Here is a 17,929-nt window from a genome sequence, read left to right on the forward strand (position 1 = left end):
CGCAGATCATTATCCGCGGCGATCGGATCGTCGATCATCATCGATCATCATCACGCGTCCACATCATCCGCGATCATCATCACGCGATCATCATCCGCGTCATCACGCGATCATCCGCGATCATCGTTCATCATCCGCGCGATCATCATCCGCGTGTTTCTTTGATGATCTTTGCTCTTTTGATCTTTATCTTTGCGATCATCATCCGTGCGGTCAGTCGATCATCGTTTCGACGCCGTCCGCGATCATCATCCGCGATCATCCGCGATCCGCTTTGCGGATCATCACGCGATCATCCGCGTCCACATCCACTTGCGATCCCCATCACGCGTCATCCGCGTCATCATCACGCGATCATCACGTCATCATCATCACGATCATCATCCGTGCGTCCATCATCTTAAGATCATCATTCCGCACGATCATCAACGTCCATGTCCATTTCCATCCTTCCATCCTCCATTCCATTTCCCCGTCCCCTCCCCACTCCACATCCATTCCGTCCTCCTCCATCCGCCATCCGCGTCCCCGTTCTGTCATTCCTTCCTCCACATCCTTCCTCCATCCATCCACATCCTTCCACATCCACATCCTCCCCTGTCATGGGGTCCCCATGCGTCCCCGGCACATCCTCCACCACATCCACTTCTCACCCCGTTTCCTCCGTTCCACACTCCACATCCTCCACACGTCCATCACGTCCTCACTCACATCTCCCCCATCCTCCGTGCATCCTCCTCCACAGATCCATCCATGGATCCTCCTCCTCCACAGAGCCTCCTCCTCTGACCCAGTTGGACAATCCCACAGATCCTGTGGTCACATCGTCCTCCAGTGCACACCTCGTGCTGCCTCCTGCAAGGCACGACTGCTGACTTTGCCTCCTACAGCATTTCCACTGCTTGGCACAGGTGAATGACTCTGACCTCCTTGCTGACAGAGGGACACAAGCAGGTCATGTGTCAGCCCTGCTGTATGTGGATTCATCATTGACCGATGGACAGTTTTATTCTCTCACCAGCACTATTTAGAAAGTGAGGTTCTGGGTTTGGTTCCTTCTCGAATGCTCTGGGACTTCATTTCTGGAAAGTGAGCTCCCTGATCAGAGCAGAGGCCCGGGGCAGGCCTCACCCGCTGGGCCTCATGCTGATCAGCAGCGCACACTCTCCATATTTCCCTCCTTCCCTCCGCCCGGAGCAGCAGCTGGATCCGCCGCAGAAGGAGCAGCTGGGGAGTGCTCTTACCGAGATGGACCGACAGCTCAGGAGGCTGGCAGACACCCCCTGGCTCTGCCAGTCTGCAGAGCCCGGCGATGAAGAGGTATGTGGCTCATGGGGCCATGCCTGGGTCCCCCGGACATGGTGGCTCTTGCCTGCAGTGCCTGTGTTCCTTGTGGCCTGTGTGGCTCTGAGATCAAGATGGTGTCGCTCTGGCAGCCCCTGAGGGGCCTTCTCCAGACTTCGCTATTAAAATGCTCTTTAAGGCAGGGAGGGACAGCAGGTAGGAAGGAGTTCGGGGCTGGGATTAAGAGTGCCTCTTGAGGACCAGGGACCTGTTGTCCTCTGAAACAGAACTGCAGGGCTTCCTGGACAGTGGGTAGAAAGAAGGCTGAGCCCAGCCCCACAGCCTCCACCGAGGGTGGAGATGCATCATGGGATAAATGGCAGCTTTTTGGGATCTTGCTGTGGACAGGGCGCAGTTGGTGTGCACCACTCCCCACTCACACACTCTTCCTGTGTGAACAGAAAGACTCCAGCTCGTCGCAGGTCTGGGAGGGACCCGAGGACCCAGGGCATAGCGGACCCTGGGGTGGAGTCACGTTCTTCTGCAGGGAGCGCTGGCTGAAGGAGCCCTGGAGAGGGTCGTGTCTGGACAAGGGCAAACCCCAGCCTGTCTCTTGGCTTCCCCCCTTCAGAGATAGAACACAAAGGGGCCATGAGGAAAGCTCATCTTGGGCAATACAGTTGCAGAAGGCAAATAACTATAAGACGCCAAACCTGGGCACCCCTGCCTAGTGGGGTTTGTGAGGACTGTGGGCAACAGTAAGGTGAGGGGACAGAAGTGGGCAGCTGCACAACAGCACGCTCTTTCCAGGACCCTGGGGCGTTTTTTGACGCATGCAGGCCCTTCATGGGGAAGTGACTCAGGCCCTCCAGCCGATGGATGAGACTCTGCAGCTTCTCATTGAGGGCACTTGGGTATAAAAGGACAGGGCAAGCTCCTCCAAATCCACTAAATAATTCATTGTAAAGGTGATAAAAAATTTTACCCAAAATTACAAAAATCATAATACATAACGATTCAACAGATGTAACAGTGACATAGCCCTCTAATACCAGATTAAATTAAGGCCAGTAAAGTGGGCAGTGAGGTGAGAGGCTGTGAAGAGGACATGGACGGGGGAAGGAAAGCATGTTAAATTCCTCCTCTTACAGTGGGAGGACGCTACAAACAACATTCTTGACTTTCCTACTTGGAGAAATACAGAGTCAATAATGTTTTCAGGGTCAAGAGTGGTGGCTCGCACCTGTAATCGCAGCACTTTGGAAGGCCAAGGTGGGAGGATCACATTAGACTAGGAGTTCAAGACCAGGCTCGGCAACATAGTGAGATCCTGTCTCTATTTTAAAAAAATGGTTTTTTTTTAACTTAAAGGTAATTTCTAATAAAGCTGAAAAGATTTGTATCTTCCAAATTGCTACCAAAGACAAAAATAAAATACAATTTATATTGTAAAAGAAAATAAAGGACCAGCAAGGGTATCACTAACAGCATGAAAATAAGATAACAGATAAATGACATGGCTTTCTCTTAAAAGCAAATTCTCAGGTTGTGTTTAAAAAGAAACCTAACCATATATTGCTCACAAGAGCCCTGTTTTTTTCCTCATACTCCTAATAAAAATTTATGATACAGAAAGATTAAAAATAAAGAAAACACCATAAAAAATCCAAAGTAACAATATAAAAATAAAATTGCATATCTAAGACAGTTACAACAGTCATGAAACTGTGCCAAATAATAAGCATCTAAATTAGCTACTCAAGAATATGTTTTTTATTTCCCTAACTTCATTTTACTATGCTCCAAGCAGCGTCTGTGTGTTACTAGTCCTTTGAAATGTATTGAGGTGAGACTTGTCTTATGGCCCAATAGGTGGTTTTTGTAAATGTACCTTATATGCAGTTGTGTTTACATCAATAAGTTCCTACTGAAATTTTTTTTTTGTCTTCTTGATATATCAGTTAACTCTAATGCCATAATTGTAGATGTCTCAGTTTATCTTTGTGGTTATGTTTATTTTTGCTTCATGTATTTTGAGGCTATGTTATTGGGTACCCATAGGTTTTATCATTATCTAATGATCCTTTTATCTTTAGTAATTCTTTTTATCTTCAAGTCTACTTGCTTGCTATGTTTTTTTCATAGTTTTACTTTCAAGCTTTATTTGGAGTGTCTCTTACAAAGAGCGCATCGCAGAGTGAGGCAGTGTTACCTCCCTGCGTCCCTGGGAGTGCTCTGTGGAGAGGCCGCTGCTGCTGATGGCTGTCAAGAGCAGAGGCCGAGCTCCTATGTGGCTCTGCTGCTCACCCTTCCTCCGCTTTTGTGCCTCAGGGAGTGGATCGCAAGGAAAGAATGTAAAGTGCAGGAAGAGTTTTCGTTAGACAGATACTCGTAATACTAACAATCAAAGCCCAGCAATCCAACACTAGAAGATTGGCTAAAGAGGTTATTTTCATAATTTTCGTGTAGATACACTGATATTTATGATATTTTCAAAAAGTTTTTAAATCTCATGAGAAATGCACATGTAAAGTGAAGACAGTAGACTGTGATAAAAATAGACACTGTGATCACTTTGAAGCCACTTTAACAGTCACTAAAATCAACAGTAAATACAAGCATCAATAAGGGAGAGAAGCCGTTTCAGGAACAAGAGGTCTTTCCCAGCTCCCGCTCGTCTCAGCCCTGCCTGCCCTCCCAGCCTCTCTGGTGGAAATGGGCATGAGGCCGTGACCAGTTGCAGCCTGATTCTCAGTATTTCTCACTCTCCCCAACAGAGCGTGATGCTGGATCTTGCCAAGCGCAGTCGCAGTGGTAAATTCCGCCTCGTGACCAAGTTTAAAAAGGAGAAAAACAACAAGAACAAAGAAGCCCACAGTAGCCTGGCAGCCCCGGGTACCTGCTTCTCTCCCGTGTGTGTTTCTGGCCGTCCCTGCCTGCTGGCTCGGCCCCGTTCTCCTGGCCTCTGCTTTCTCCCTTGGCCTTGCGGCTCCTCCCTCTTGGTCCCCGTGCTGTAACCCCCGGTCCCATGGCCACACTAGTCTGTTCGTAGCTGCAGCCCTCCACCCCGCCTGCTTCCCCTCTGACCGTTGTCAGACCCGGCCCTAACGTGCTCTCTGGCTTTCTGCCTGCCCTGACTTGGGAGATTCGAGGTGGGGAGGAAGACAGCAGTGGTGACAAGACAAACTTGGAGACACAAAGCTCTGAACTCAGGCCGCGCTGGGGCATGCTCCGCCTGCTCCCTCCTGGGCTGCTGGCTCCTGATAAATCGATGCATTGGTCAAGGTTCCTGTGCTGGGAACCCCAGGCCACCAGAGATTGTGGGTGATGAAATCAATCGAATATGGTCCTAAAGGACATTGTTCCTTTGGGTCAGTAAATTGTAGCTAAACTCTCTGTCTGAAGGATCAGCCCTGAGTACCCAGGCCATATCCAGTGCTGTCAAGGGCTGGAGAGGCCTCCAAGCCTGGATATTGGGACTGGTGTTTGCCGCCAGGCAGGGCAGCTCCTGTGGGTTTTTCTTCTTTGCATGTTTGTCCAGAAATTGGGTTTCTGTTAATGATGGTGGCCCCGACTACGTGAAATTGGAATCTCTGCTTGTCTCCCTTCCTGCTATGGTCCAGAAGTGAAATTTAACCCTTCTAGAAGCTGGAGGAAAAGCTGGCTTTGGCCACAATCATGGGGACATTTCCCTCATATTTGGTGGTGGTAAATCCCTCCTGGGACACGGGGAAATGACCAGAGGCTGGTGGCCCACCTGGCAGGAACAGATGCCAGCTCTGCTGCAGCCGTTGCCCCCTGAGTTGGTGGCTCTCTGTTTCTGCACTGCTGGTGGGTGGTGCTGTTGGCTGGGTGATGGGTGCTGGCTGCTGGGCTATCTCGGGTGCTGGCTGCTGGGCTATCTCAGGTAGTGGCTGCTGGGCTGTCTTGGGTGCTGGCTGTTGGGGCGTCTCCTGTCCTGGCACTGGGCTCTCGGGTGCTGGGTGCCGGCCGCTGCCTACCTCGCACTGGGCTCTGGGCACTCACTGCACTCGTGCTTTTCCATCTCCGACAGTTCACCTCTGGGGGACAGAGGAGGTTGCTGCCTGGCTGGAGCACCTCAGTCTCTGTGAGTATAAGGACATCTTCACGCGGCACGACATCCGGGGCTCTGAGCTCCTGCACCTGGAGCGGAGGGACCTCAAGGTACTTCCATAGGCGTCTCCCTGGAACCTGCACTTGGGCTTGCACGCGGTTGCCTTCTCTTCCATCCTCTCCCCCGACCTGGCCACGTCTCAGCATCATGATTCTTCTCAGGCCTTTGTGTATACCTCAGGTGGGGGCGACTGTGGCCCTCACCCTAGGCAGTGATGGCTCCACCCACCACAGCCAGAGGAAGCCAGGAGCAGACATAATGGGGTCAGAGCCTTGGTTATCTTAGCCTAATCAGACAAGGACTGTCTTTGTGTTAAAAACCCGATGAGGGGACACAGCCCCCTGAAGCAGTCACACGCGACTGTCCCCATGCTGCTCCTGGGCGGGTGCCGCCACTCGTCTGCAGGGAGCATTGGGAGGTGGCGGTTGTGTGCCAGGCCTCGTCTATGCCAGGCATCACGCCACATCTTGCAGCGCCATGCCCCTGCCCAGGTTGGCCTCAAGGGGCCGCCCCTGGGTGTTGAGTCACTGGCCGAGTCCCGAGAGGGCAGATTGCCACTGTGGGTGTCCTGGACAGCAGCTCTCGTGAGGTCACTTGTCATCCACTTGCTTTCAGGCCTGTGTTTTGTCTTTGTCTTGGATTTGTCCTTGCTGATGGCAGTGACTAGAATGCAGGACGATGGGCCAGGCATCTGTATGGTGGTTATTTTTAAGCCGTTTCCATCCTGTTTTACCGTTTTTGTCATTTTCACTCTCATTTGTGTTCACAAGCCGAGTGGAAGGGGCTACTGTGGCAGGCCTGCTGTGGAGCCCTCTGGCTCCAGCTGTCTCCCCAGCATCCATGGTGGTGTCCCCTCTGTTGCAGGACCTGGGCGTGACCAAGGTGGGCCACATGAAGAGGATCCTGTGTGGCATCAAGGAACTGAGCCGCAGCGCTCCCGCCGCCGAGGCCTAGCCTCTGCCCTCTCAGCCTGCGGCCTCCACATCCCCGCCACCGAGGCCTAGCCTCCGCCCTCTCAGCCTGTGGTCTCTGTGCCTCCTGCCACTGAGGCCCTGGGCGGACGCTGCAGCCCGCCCCCTTCTCATGGTGCTACTTCCTCTGTCAGCTACAGAAAGCCTCCGTGACACCGTCCACCAGAGCTCTGGGGTCTCGAACATAACAACACAGCTACCTTTGAAACACCACCTTCTCCAGCTCAGAGTCACCTGGAGCACATGTGTTGCGGTTCTTCCCCGCCTGTGTTGTGGGCCAGGGAATCTAGCAGCGTTTGGCCTCCTGAGCACCCCTTGCCTGGCCACGTGCTTGGATTGTCCCAGGGGCTCCTCTGCCTGTGTCCTTCTGTGGCCACACTGTGTGGCTTCGCCTCCTGGCCCCCGTCCGGTTCTGGGAAACGTGGCTGCGGCCTAGCAGCCTGCAGGAGCCCGTTTGTTGATGCAGCTTTTGTTGTTGAACAAAAATGATGCTCTTTCCTGGTTTGAAAGTAGCATGGATGTTTCCAGTCCTGTTGATTGTAATTTGACGTGAAAAGAAAAATTTCTCCTGCGTGAGCCAAGGCAGCGAGTGCTGTTTCCTAGGCGGGGAGCCCCTCACTGGGTGTCGCAGGGCCTGTGTTCCTCCCTCCTCCCTCCTCCCTCTCCCCTCTCCCCCTCCCCCACTGTGGCCTGGGGACGCCTGCCCTTCTGTCTCCAGATGCTGTAGGCCTCAAGTTCAGCTTGGGGCTGTGAGTGAGACAGCTTGCCAGCTGCATCCCCACAGACAGAGGATGTGTGTCTACATGAGTTCAGTGTTTCTGTGTGGGAAATGCTTCCTGGCTCTGGGAAACTCTTTCTGTCCATTCTGTGGTTCCCAGGGAGCATGGCCCTGGTGGGCAGGTGTGGTTTGACCTCTTCACGCCATCCGGTGGCCTGGAGGCCAGAGGCTCTCCTAAGTATCTCTGCCCCTGCGGTGGCTTCTTGTCTCCTGCTACCGGGCCTGATGTCGCTGGAGGTGCTGGCGGGGACTCTGATTTGATGGTCCGCACTGCTCCTGCCCTGCCTCTGTCCTGGCTCTGAACTAGCAGATGATGGTGCCAGAGGGCAGGGAGCTCACCTGGGGAGCGGGCTGTGCCCCGCAGGGGCAGTCTCCAGGTGGAGGACGCGCCTGGTCCTCCAGGGCACTGACTTTGCCCTTTTTTCTCCTTGATAGTTATGGCTCGCAGGGGCTCGTAAATATCTTGGGAAGAGGTTTCTGTAACCCCTGCCCTGGTGTGAGGAGGAAATGGCTCTGGCCTGGCTGCCTGGCTGTAGCTCCATGCCCCAAAGAGAAGGACAGTGTTGGGAGTGTCTGCCGGCGCCGCCCCACTCCTTTAGTCAGCGTCACGCCATCTGACATGCAGAAGCTGGGCTGCACCTGTGGGGGAGGGCATAGACGGGGCTGGCTCTGCGGCAGCCCTCGGTCCTGAGCAGGTGGCAGTGAACAGCGCTGGCCCATCTCTCACAGCCCCTCTGTCTCCTCTGCAGTGCGCCTAGATGGGCCCCTCCACGTGCCTTGGGGTGCTCCGCTTTCATGGTCCTTCTGGGCCAAGGCCCTTGGAGTGAGGAGGCTGAGCCAGGGCCTTGGGTTTCCCCAGTGCAGCCTCCTGTCCCTCCATGCGGCGTGTGGGGGTTTTGGATGAAAGACTCTCCCGTGCTCTGTTGGTGGACTTAGCTGCCTCCCTGGAGGTGATGTGGGTGGAAGGTGGTTGTGTGTCACCTTTTCCACCCGTGATTGTTTTCCCCAGAACATTTTAGATGGGGTCGGCAGAGGGAGAAATAAGCCAGCCATGGCAGTCGCTTGGTTTCCCAGGTGGAACGGGCTAACACAGGAGATGATGGGAGCCTGTCCTGCAGTCCCTGCATGACCACTGGCCCTGCTGACCTGGCAGTGTGGGCATCCTGGGGCTCTTAGGGTCCCAGAACAAGCCCCAGGCAAGCTGGAACTCGGGTGAGGAGGGGACATGAGGATAAACAGCTGACCGTGGCTTCAAGGACATCAGGGCCATCCCAAGTCCTCAGTGTCCTACTCCTGGCAAGGAGTTGGGTTTGGATTAAAAGTGTTTAAAATTAATATGTTGTCAGTGATTATAACAACACTGTTTACATAAAAACCATTTTTTCTAATTCTAACAAGTTAGAAGTGAGGAAGGAATGAACATGCATGTTTAGGAAACTGCCCTTTGGTGCTGGGCTGGTGTCCTGCACTGGGGTGTCGCTGCTGTCCGGGGGCTGCTCTGCTGCCCCGGCCCAGGTCCCCGTGTGGTGTTGCCAGACAGGCCTCACGGTCTGCTGTGCAGAGAGAGGCAGGAAGGATCCCTGAAGAGTCTTGGAGAAAAGGTTCTGTGCCCTCAGGTGGGGCTTACCCCCTCGTATTTATAATCTTAATTTATATAGTGACCACCGTGGAAACAAATGCCTCTTGTATTGTTATGTACATAGTCCATACCTGAGTGCTGTACATAAGTTGGTCTGTGTATAAATAAAACAAGCCTGTTTTTGATCTTCCATCGCCAGAGGCCTTGTCATCATTCCTTGTGCTTTGACATAAAGTGTTGGTTGCCAGAATCTTTCCAAACTGGATTCAGAATTGTATTTCACCTGCTCTGAAAATAGGTTGAGTTGTTGGTGGCTAAAAGGCAAAACAGAATGCCATTAGAATGCCGTTGTATTTTTTAGGGTGTGGGTTCTGTGATCTGTTGGACTAAAAATTCAGCAAGGAGAGAGGGGGTACTAGGCAGTGCTGAGACTCTCAGGTGTGATCACACAGCCTTGGCCCGGGAGACTGAGCCATTTTAATGAATATTTTAACCCTCTTAAATCTTTTCCATAGAACTGCAAACCTGAAGCTCTCGGACTTCTCTGCTTAGTCTTGGTACTTTTATTCCAAGGGAACTGTCTAAGATCAAGGCCACTTGAATTGTTTTCCCCAGTTTCCTGGAAGGAGGGACGGGGACTGGGTTCATGGAAGACGCCCTTGGGCTGGTCGGGTACAGAAGGGCTGCATGTGCTCCGGGAGTGTTGGCTGCCTCCCTAGCAGCTCTTTCCCCCTCCTTCCATGCTAACAAATCCCAAATCCCCCTGTGTTTTTTTTCCTGGTGTGTTCTCTCTGGCCATTCAGGACCTCAGGCCTCACGGTTGCCGGATGGCCACCACAGCTCCAGGCGCCACACCAGTGTAAGGTGTTTGGAGACAAATGGCTGCCTCTTTTATGGGTCACTCGCTCTTTTGTGTTTTGAAGATGTCTTGCTCTGCCTTCTGGGCTGGAGTACTGTGGCATAATCATAGATCACTGCAGCCTCCAACTCCTGGGCTCAAGTGATCCTCCCACCTCAGCCTCCCTAGTAGCTGAGAGCACAGATGCATGACAACACACCCAGCTAGTTTGTAAAATTTTTTGTAGAGACTGGGTCTTGCTACCTAAGCTGGTTTTGAACTCCTGGCTTTAAGCAATCCTGTGTGTCTCTTTTTAAGATAAAGGGAGACCTTTCTGAAGCTCTGGCTTCAGCTGGCCTCCTCTAATGTCTTGGCTAGAACTGCCTCACACACTCATGACTAAACCAATCAGTGCGAAGGGTACGAGCTATGACGGTGATGGGGATGCTGATGGCTGACACTTTATAATTTGTGCCAGGTGCTGATCTAAGTGCCTTGCACGTATGAACTCCTCTCATTCCCCTGACAGCTTTACATGGGGGGTTATCTGCATTTCACAGGCGAGGGACAGGCTCAGAGAGGGGACATAACTTGCCCCATGAGGCACAGCCAGCACGTGGCTGACACGGGAGGCAGAGGGCGTATCTTTTTGACAGCCGTGCTCTCCTGTGTCCCAAGCCTCATGGCAAGCCCAGCCCACATGACAGGTGAGGAAATTGGACCCAAGTGACAGGCATGCTTTCCAGCACAGCAGCCGGGGCGTCTCACTTGCTGGGGGCACCAGATGTTCGGGCAGGGGCAGACCTGGGGGGAGGCTGGTGTGTGCTCCGCCCGCCTCACTCCTGCGCTCGCATGGCCCATCTCACACGGGGCATGGCTCCCTTGTGTCCGAAAGCAGTGAGGAGGGGGTTTCTCACAGAGATGGCATCTGACAGTGGTGGGAGGCCGGACAGCGATCTGAAGTGGAGAGGGCTGCTCAGGTGTAGATGGCAAGATGGGACAGTAGAGTCGAGTGGAGAAAATGCAGCGGTCTATATCGTTTTTAAACTGATCCTCTTCAGAACTCCACCAGTTAGAAAAACAAACTGGGTGCTTGGTCCAGTAATGTTAACTGACCCCTGGATTTGTGGCCTCTGTTGTTTGCCAGAGCAGTTTTGCTGTGGTCCCTCCACTCCTTTGTGCCCTGGCTCCAGGTGGGCTCACACGCGTCCCTTGGCTGTAGGTTGCTGGACCCCACCCAGAGCTCTTAGATCTGGGCTAGGAGCGGGTGCAACTCGGAGTCGCCCCTCTGGGGTGGGGGCGGCGTGGCTGGGAGGGAGGTGCAACAGCCACACCAACACGAGGTGCTGCCATCTTTGAAGCACATGCGTGTGAAGGGCATGGGCACCTGGAAGCTCTGGGCAACGCACCTTCCCCTCTCCCCCGACTGTCATTCCATCCTGGAACCCACGCACATCACCCACTTAGAGCCCAGGGCTTTCACTGGCTCGTAGGAAGAGGCATTTGGTGGCTGCCTGGTGTGATGGAGCTGCTGGTGGCGTCTCAGCAGCTGGGGAGGTGCCTGCGGAGACAGAACCACCTCGGAGAGAAGCACACTGGGGCCTGGCAGAGGCACCACTGTGCCCTGAGCACTCGCCTGGCCCCGCCCCGGCCTGGTGTGAGCCCATTGGTGGGCTCTTGTTTCATGAACCGGGAGATTGCCATGTCTGCTCCTGCCACCCCGAGTTGGGGCAAGAACCTGCAGATGAAGGGCCCTGTCTGCCACTCTGCAGCCATTGCCACGGGGACCTGGACGCATGGCAGCGCACCTGCCGCGTGTGTGTGGGCGTGTGTGGTGGGGTGGGGGAGGGCAGAGGCCGGAGGGAGCTGGAAGCAGTCTCTCTTTACTTGGATATTGAGGTCACCGCTTCACTCTCCTCTCAAGTGCAGTGAATCTCCAGAATGTAAATGCACCCAGAATTCGTTGGTTATGGACTTTATTAAAGCCTAGTATGGCCGTGCTTTGGGTGGGTGCGTTATCCAGAATGAAGGATGGCCTGCAGGGTGAAGGGGCTGTGGTAAGTTGGCCCCTCACTGGTAAGTCTGTTCTGCAGCTAAACTCACATAGATGGCGCCAAAATGATTTGCAAGCTAATTCTTGCCCCTCCCTTTTTTTGGCTAGAAAAAGTCACTGTTGAATAAGTATGTTTTCTGCAATGCCACCACCATTACCTATTTCCATAGAAGGAAAATAAAACCAGATTACATCCAGTTTCTTCCAGTGCATTTTTTCCCATGAGTCTGAACTTTTTAAAACCAAAGCAAACTTCTGTTATTTCTAAAGCAGCACTGCTGCAGTATTTCTAAATAGAAACTCTGTTTATTTAGCATCTGAAGCAGGCTTGGGAAAAAGGGCCACAAAAGTTCCTTATTTTATTTATGTATTTATTTATTTGTTTATTTATTTATTTGAGACGAAGTCTCGCTGTGTCGCCCAGGCTGGAGTGCAGTGGCATGATCTTGGCGCACTGCAACCTCCGCGTCCCAGGTTCAAACAATTGATTCTCGTGCCTCAGCCTCCCGAGTGACTGGGACTACAGGCGCCTGCCACCACGCCCAGATAATTTTTTGTACTTTTAGTAGAGACAGGGTTTCACCATGTCAGCCAGGCTGGTTTCACACTCCTGACCTCAAATGATCCACCTGCCTTGGCCTCCCAAAGTCCTGGGATTACAGGCGTGAGCCACTGAGCCCAGCCAAAAGTTCCTTTTTTTTTTTTTTTTTTTTTGAGACGGAGCCTTACTCTGTCACCCAGGCTGGAGTGCAACAGTACGATCTCGGCTCACTGCAACCTCCAACTCCGGGGTTCAAGCAGTTCTCCTGCCTCAGCCTCCCAAGTAGCTGGGATTACAGGCACATGCTACCATGCCCAGCTTTTTTTTTTTGGTAGAGACGGGGTTTCTCCATGTTGGTCAGCCTGGTCTCGACCTCCTGACCTCAGATGATCCACCAACTTCGACCTCCCAGAGTGCTGGGATTACAGGTGTTGAGCCACCGAGCCCAGCCAAAAGTTCCTCTCTTAAGCAAGCTGGACATGAAGTAGCCGGCAACCAAAAGAAGCTAAGGGCTACAACTTTAAAAAAATGGTTTATTTCTCCTTTAACAAAATCATACAGCTTTCTCAATCCCCAAATTAAAAAAACAGAAAACAGGAAGAAAGGGAAGAAGGCAAAGGCCACACGCATAGGCTGGCCTGGTCACACGCACCTGCTGGACTTAAAGGCACATCAACCCACAGGCGTCTTTGGACTTGCAGAGATGTTCTGCGAGGCTTCTGGCCTCTCAAAGGCAAAGCTTTTCAGCGATTTCATTAGTTTCATTACGTTGAGATGAGATGAAGGGGGATGCTACGGACATATGTCAGAGCCACAGAAACAGAACAGCTTAAGAAGGGCTGGGCGCCCAGCTCCACTCACGACACTTGCAGCTCTGGTGTCATCAGAAGCCTCTATCTCCCTCTATAGACGCAGTCTACACGCAGTGTCAGTCTCCTGAGTGGGGTCAGAAGCCTCTATCTCCCTCTACAAAGACGCCGTCTACACCCAGGGTGAGTCTCCTGAGTGGGGTCAGTGTTTGGGAGTGGGAGGCAGCTTGCTCGTCAGAGTCCAGTCCTTACAGCACAGTGCTTCACAGAAACGCACAGACATCTATGGCAGATGCTCAGACACGTGTGTGGAAGCGACGCGGCTCCTGTCTGGTAGTGGTTTGGACCGTTGGGAGGAGGATGCGGGGCAGAGCGGGCCGCTGGCTCAGCGTCAGCTTGTTGGAAAAGGGTCACAGGCGGGGGAGCGCCTGACTCCAGCGGTGTCCTTCCTGCCCTCACACGTCAGTGCTGCTTCCCATCAGTGACGGGGCTGACAAGAAACCATGAGGCCCAGGTGACAAGCAGGCTCAGAACGTGTGACACCGTCTTCGGGATGCTGCTTTCCGCTAAGTTGCTGTCTGGGAAAGTCAACCATCTGTGTCCCAAATCAACTCAGTGACACAGGTGCTATTATTTCTCACAAATGCCAATTAAATCCTTTAAGATGAACAGAAACCTGGGTTGGATTAAGTGGAAAAACGCTTCCTTAGTTTACGTTTTTTCTCAGGTGTTTTCATTGAGTCTACTCAGGAACCCAGTCAGGCTGGCCAGGACACCTGGAACCTGGGCTATGCCAGGCCTGTCTGCCACAGCCCTGCCTGCCCCACTTCCACAAAGGAAGAGAGGATGAGGCGCTGTGGACGGCAGCGACCGCAGTTCTCGGGATCCAAGGACATTCTCATCACAGAGCACCTAGGGGAGGCTGGGCCTGTGGGCTGATGCGCAGCAGCCGTCCTTGCTTAGCAGAGCGGCTCACCCTCGGAGGCCGCCCTGTCTGGTTCCTCCTCGTGGAAAGAGCTCACACTTTTCAGCATTGCAGTTTTAACTCAGACCAAAGGGCAGACATGGAGCATGTGGGGCCAGAACGAGTGGGGTAAATGAAGTCCTGAAAGCAGACCCCACTTCTGCTCAGCACCAACGCGGTGGCGCAGTGGCCTGAGACACTGTGAGAACCCGGTCAGGTCGAGCGGGAGTCATCTGAACGTGGAGGAAAGCGGCCAGGCTGACCGCGCACACCTCCCACCGCAGTGACAGCATGCCGCTGCCTCCGTGCCTGCGCTGCCTGCACACGTTGTGTATTTTCTGGTTAAAAGAAAAAAAAGCCAGCTGGGGCCAGGTGCTGTGAGAGCCCAGCACCTACTGGCAGCTGGATGGGTGGCGTCCAGGGCTGTGCCAACCCCCGAGGCTGCCATGTGTTGCAGAGCTAAGTGACTACGTGCACTGGCCAGGCCGCAGAGGAGCCGTCCCTGTGCTCAAAGGAAACAGAGGATTTGGGATTGGAGGCGCCAGGCTGCCAGTCCCCATGCCCAGGAAGCCCACGTTTGTGGCATCAGCCGGAGAGTTCATCAGGAGCAGAGCCGTGTGCGGCGGGGTTATCTGAAACTCCCCACGTGGATGGAGAGCGAAGTTTCTGGGGCTCGGGTCCGGGCAGGCGTCTCTGCACTGGAGAGGATGCAGCTGCTCTGTTCATGGAGGGCTTCTCGGCTGTGGAGACACAGAGACTGTCACTGACTCATGGATGCGGTGGGTGCCGGGGTGAGGGGTTCACAGAGACTCCAAAATGCACTCCAATTTTATAGGCCACAGGGATATGCATTTGCAATTGGACAGACAGATCTCAGCCACCTGCCAGAGGGCCTCGTTCTGCCCTGCCACCAGCCCTGTGCCAGGCCGGCAGCTACCGTTCCCTGTTTGCCTTTGCGGCACGGCATGGTTCAGGCTCTGGGGCTTTCTGAATCTGCTCAGTGAAAATGCCTCACAGCTGAGAAACCTTCCTTTCCTTTTTAAATGGAAGAGTAACATCCGGAGTGCACACACACACACGGCACACACACGGGAAACATACTGCTGCATGACTCATCACAATCACACATACCTGTGTGACATGACACAGAGGCTGCCTCTGCCCCTTCAGGCTTGTTCTGAGAGAAAGGCCACTCGGCATCCCACTCAAGAGACTGGCTTTTGCTGTGACCCCCTGGCCCATGGCACCGTGTGGCAGGTGCTCTGCGGCCGGGTGCTTTGGCCCAGACTGATGTGTGTGTCCTGCCCACGCTGCACAGTCCCTGGCAGGAAGCCTCCACAGCCCACCCGCCATCCCACTGCTCAGCAGCCTTTCCTTCAATACGGCCAGAATCTGGCCTTGGTGAATGAAGCTGCCGTGTATTTTTGGGGACATCCTGGTGGGCACATGTCCATGTTTTTGAGGAGTAGAAGGCCGGGTACCGGGAAATGCACAGGAGATGCAGCACGAGGTACTGTCCTGAGTTCCAAAGCATCTGTGCCAATTCCACACCCACACACAGGGGATGAGAGCCCCAGTGACTCTGAGTCCTCGAACACATGGGTCTTTCCCGCTTTAGCGTTGCCGATGGGCGTGTGGCACTGTCTCGGGGTAGCTTGAATTTACATCTGTTTTATCATGAGTGAATGGCTGAGCATGTTTTTATATGTTGGCAAGCGAGCTGCAGTTCCTTTTCTATGAACTGTTCATATCCTCACCTCTATTTGTATTGGATTGGTTGTCTTTTTCTTATTTGCAGATAATGTTTAAAGCCATACCCTCTGACCTAGCAATTCCACTTGCAGAAATCTGTCCTACAGATATATCCACATCTGTACTGCAAAATGGGGAATATACAAGGTTATTCACTGTGATGGTGACAGATTGGCAACAACCTGGAAGTGTGTGAGGTGGGCATATGTCACCTAAACCGTGGTCTACCCATGCATCAGGACAGCACGCTCCCACCATGAGACGGGGCAGCTGGGCACACACCGGTACAGCAAAACAGCAAGGCTACCAAGAAAGCTCTGGTCAAGAGAGAAGGGAAGCTCCTCTACCCCTATCCACAGGTCTCTGAAAGGACATGCAGGTGACCGTCATGCTGGCCCATCTGGGAGAGGCTGTGTACCTGGGGATGGGGGTGCAGAGATTTCTCAGTGAACCTCTTTGATGGCTTTTGAAAGCATGTGACTCTATTAAAAAATAGATAAATGAAAAACAATATGGTAAGTGGTTCCATCACGGTGTTCAGAAGACGCCAGTGGTCTACTGTTGTGCAAACAGCACGCATGAGGCTTAAGATGAGGTTTTCAGTGACAGCAACACGAATCTTTAAAATGCACTATCTCCAACGCCACAGATGAAAATGGAGATACCAGGGCCTGGGAAACTGTTGGATGTCTCCAAACAGCAGCCCTGGTGACAACTAAGGCTTTGACAGAGAGGATGTGTAGAGAAGTCTGACGAAGTCAGTGGCATCACATTTAAATGTGGAAAACAGGGCCAGGCGCGGTGGCTCAGGCCTGTAATCCCAGTACTTTGGGAGGCCAAGGCAGGTGGATCACAAGGTCAAGAGATCGAGACCATCCTGGCCAACATGGTGAAACCCCGTCTCTACTAAAAATACAAAAATTAGCTGGGCGTGGTGGTGCACGCCTGTAGTACCAGCTACTTGGGAGGCTGAGTCAGGAGGATCACTTGAACCTGGGAGGCAGAGGTTGAAGTGGGTCAAGATTGCGCCACTGCACTCTAGCCTGGTGACAAAGTGGGACTCTGTCTCAAAAAAAAAAATGTGGAAAACAATATTTTAGTGTCTATGTATTAGACACGTATAGAATTTTATGTGTGTGTGCGTGTCTGGCCTTTAAATAGGAAAACCCGAGCAGCCAGCGCTGCAGACCCGCTCCCATATCCCCAGGTCTCTGAGGGCACCAGGACCTGAGGGCTGCAGAGCTGCTAATGGGGGTGAGGCTGGGCACAGGTCCTTTGCCATCCTGGGGCTCCCGGGGCCCTTAGGGAGTCAGGAAAGGCCATGGGACAGTGCTGTCCAGAAAGCAGCCAGACCCCGGAGAGCAGAGAGGAAGAGGAAGGCCCCCAGGTCCAGGGGCTATGCTGCTTGCGGAGCTCACGCAGTCCCTACCCGCCGTCATCTTCACTCAGGGAGTCTCCTCCCTCGGCTTCCTGATTCTACTTCTGCCTCCTAGAATCCACTCACCACAAAGCAGCCAGCGATCATGTCAACACGTCCCCCTTCATACCCTCCAGCAGCCTCTAATCACACTCGAACCCTCACCTCTGCCATGGTCACAAGGTCACGCCCGCCTGCCCTGCCACCTCCACCTGGGACCTCTCTTCCCCAGACACCCCCAGCGGCAGAGGGCATGCAGTCCCTGGCATATGGGCAGCCAAGATACTGAGGGGTGGGAGGAGAGGGGGATTAGGGTGAGCGGGGCCAGATCAAGCTCCTGCAGTCATTTGGGCAGGAAAAGAAAAGATGAAATCCACCAGGGCAGAAGCAGTCAGAACAGGATGAAAGGCAGATTTAGGAGAGACCCAGAGTCCCTGAGTCGGGGAGTGGGGGAAGATGAGGGTGCCTGGGGGCCTCTGGTGCGGCCTGCTCGGAGCTGATGCCATGGGCAGGTCCCAGGACTTGTGGTGGTGGTGAGCTGAGCAGCGGGAACTGAGCCTCACACCCCAGTTCCGGGTGTGCAGAGTGCAAGTTTCTGGGGGCTGTGTGTGGCCTGGAGGTCTGAAGAGAGCCGGCTGGGCACAGAACCTGTGGCTTGACCTGACTGCAAGCAGCACCTGCTTCCTCCAGTGGCAGTGAGCGCAGAGCCAGGCAAGGGCAGGCAGCGCCAGAGCCGGGAGGAGGGAGAGAGGGAAGGAGTCCTGAGCAGAGGTAGAAGACGGCCTGTAGCAGTGGAGTCCTGGTGGCC

At 53.5% G+C, this 17,929-nt stretch overlaps 2 protein-coding genes across 21 annotated transcripts in view; one reads left to right on the plus strand and one right to left on the minus strand.

Moving 5' to 3' along the window:
* The window catches only part of DGKD (diacylglycerol kinase delta), a 116,533-nt gene extending 107,594 nt beyond the window's left edge, over window positions 1-8,939 (plus strand). For 14 of the 19 annotated variants that reach the window (XM_021924159.2, XM_021924153.2, XM_021924167.2 and 11 more), the window contains 3 exons: window positions 1,201-1,320; window positions 4,062-4,196; window positions 5,339-8,939. In XM_021924159.2, the coding sequence (XP_021779851.1) occupies window positions 1,201-1,320; window positions 4,062-4,196; window positions 5,339-5,704 (621 nt within the window). In that variant the 3' untranslated portion in view covers window positions 5,705-8,939. The remainder of the gene's footprint in view (window positions 1-1,200; window positions 1,321-4,061; window positions 4,197-5,338) is intronic. The other 5 variants (XR_635900.4, XM_009183355.4, XM_031651617.1 and 2 more) reach the window with 3 other exon arrangements.
* Window positions 8,940-12,692: 3,753 nt separating this feature from the next.
* Window positions 12,693-17,929, minus strand: part of USP40 (ubiquitin specific peptidase 40) — a 94,722-nt gene continuing 89,485 nt past the window's right edge. The window contains exon 31 of one of the 2 annotated variants that reach the window (XM_031651618.1): window positions 12,693-14,692. In XM_031651618.1, coding sequence (XP_031507478.1) covers window positions 14,581-14,692 — 112 coding nt within the window. In that variant the 3' untranslated portion in view covers window positions 12,693-14,580. The remainder of the gene's footprint in view (window positions 14,693-17,929) is intronic. The other variant, XM_021924169.2, reaches the window with a different exon arrangement.

Source organism: Papio anubis, chromosome 10, assembly GCF_008728515.1.
Source record: "Papio anubis isolate 15944 chromosome 10, Panubis1.0, whole genome shotgun sequence".
NCBI lineage: Eukaryota > Metazoa > Chordata > Mammalia > Primates > Cercopithecidae > Papio > Papio anubis.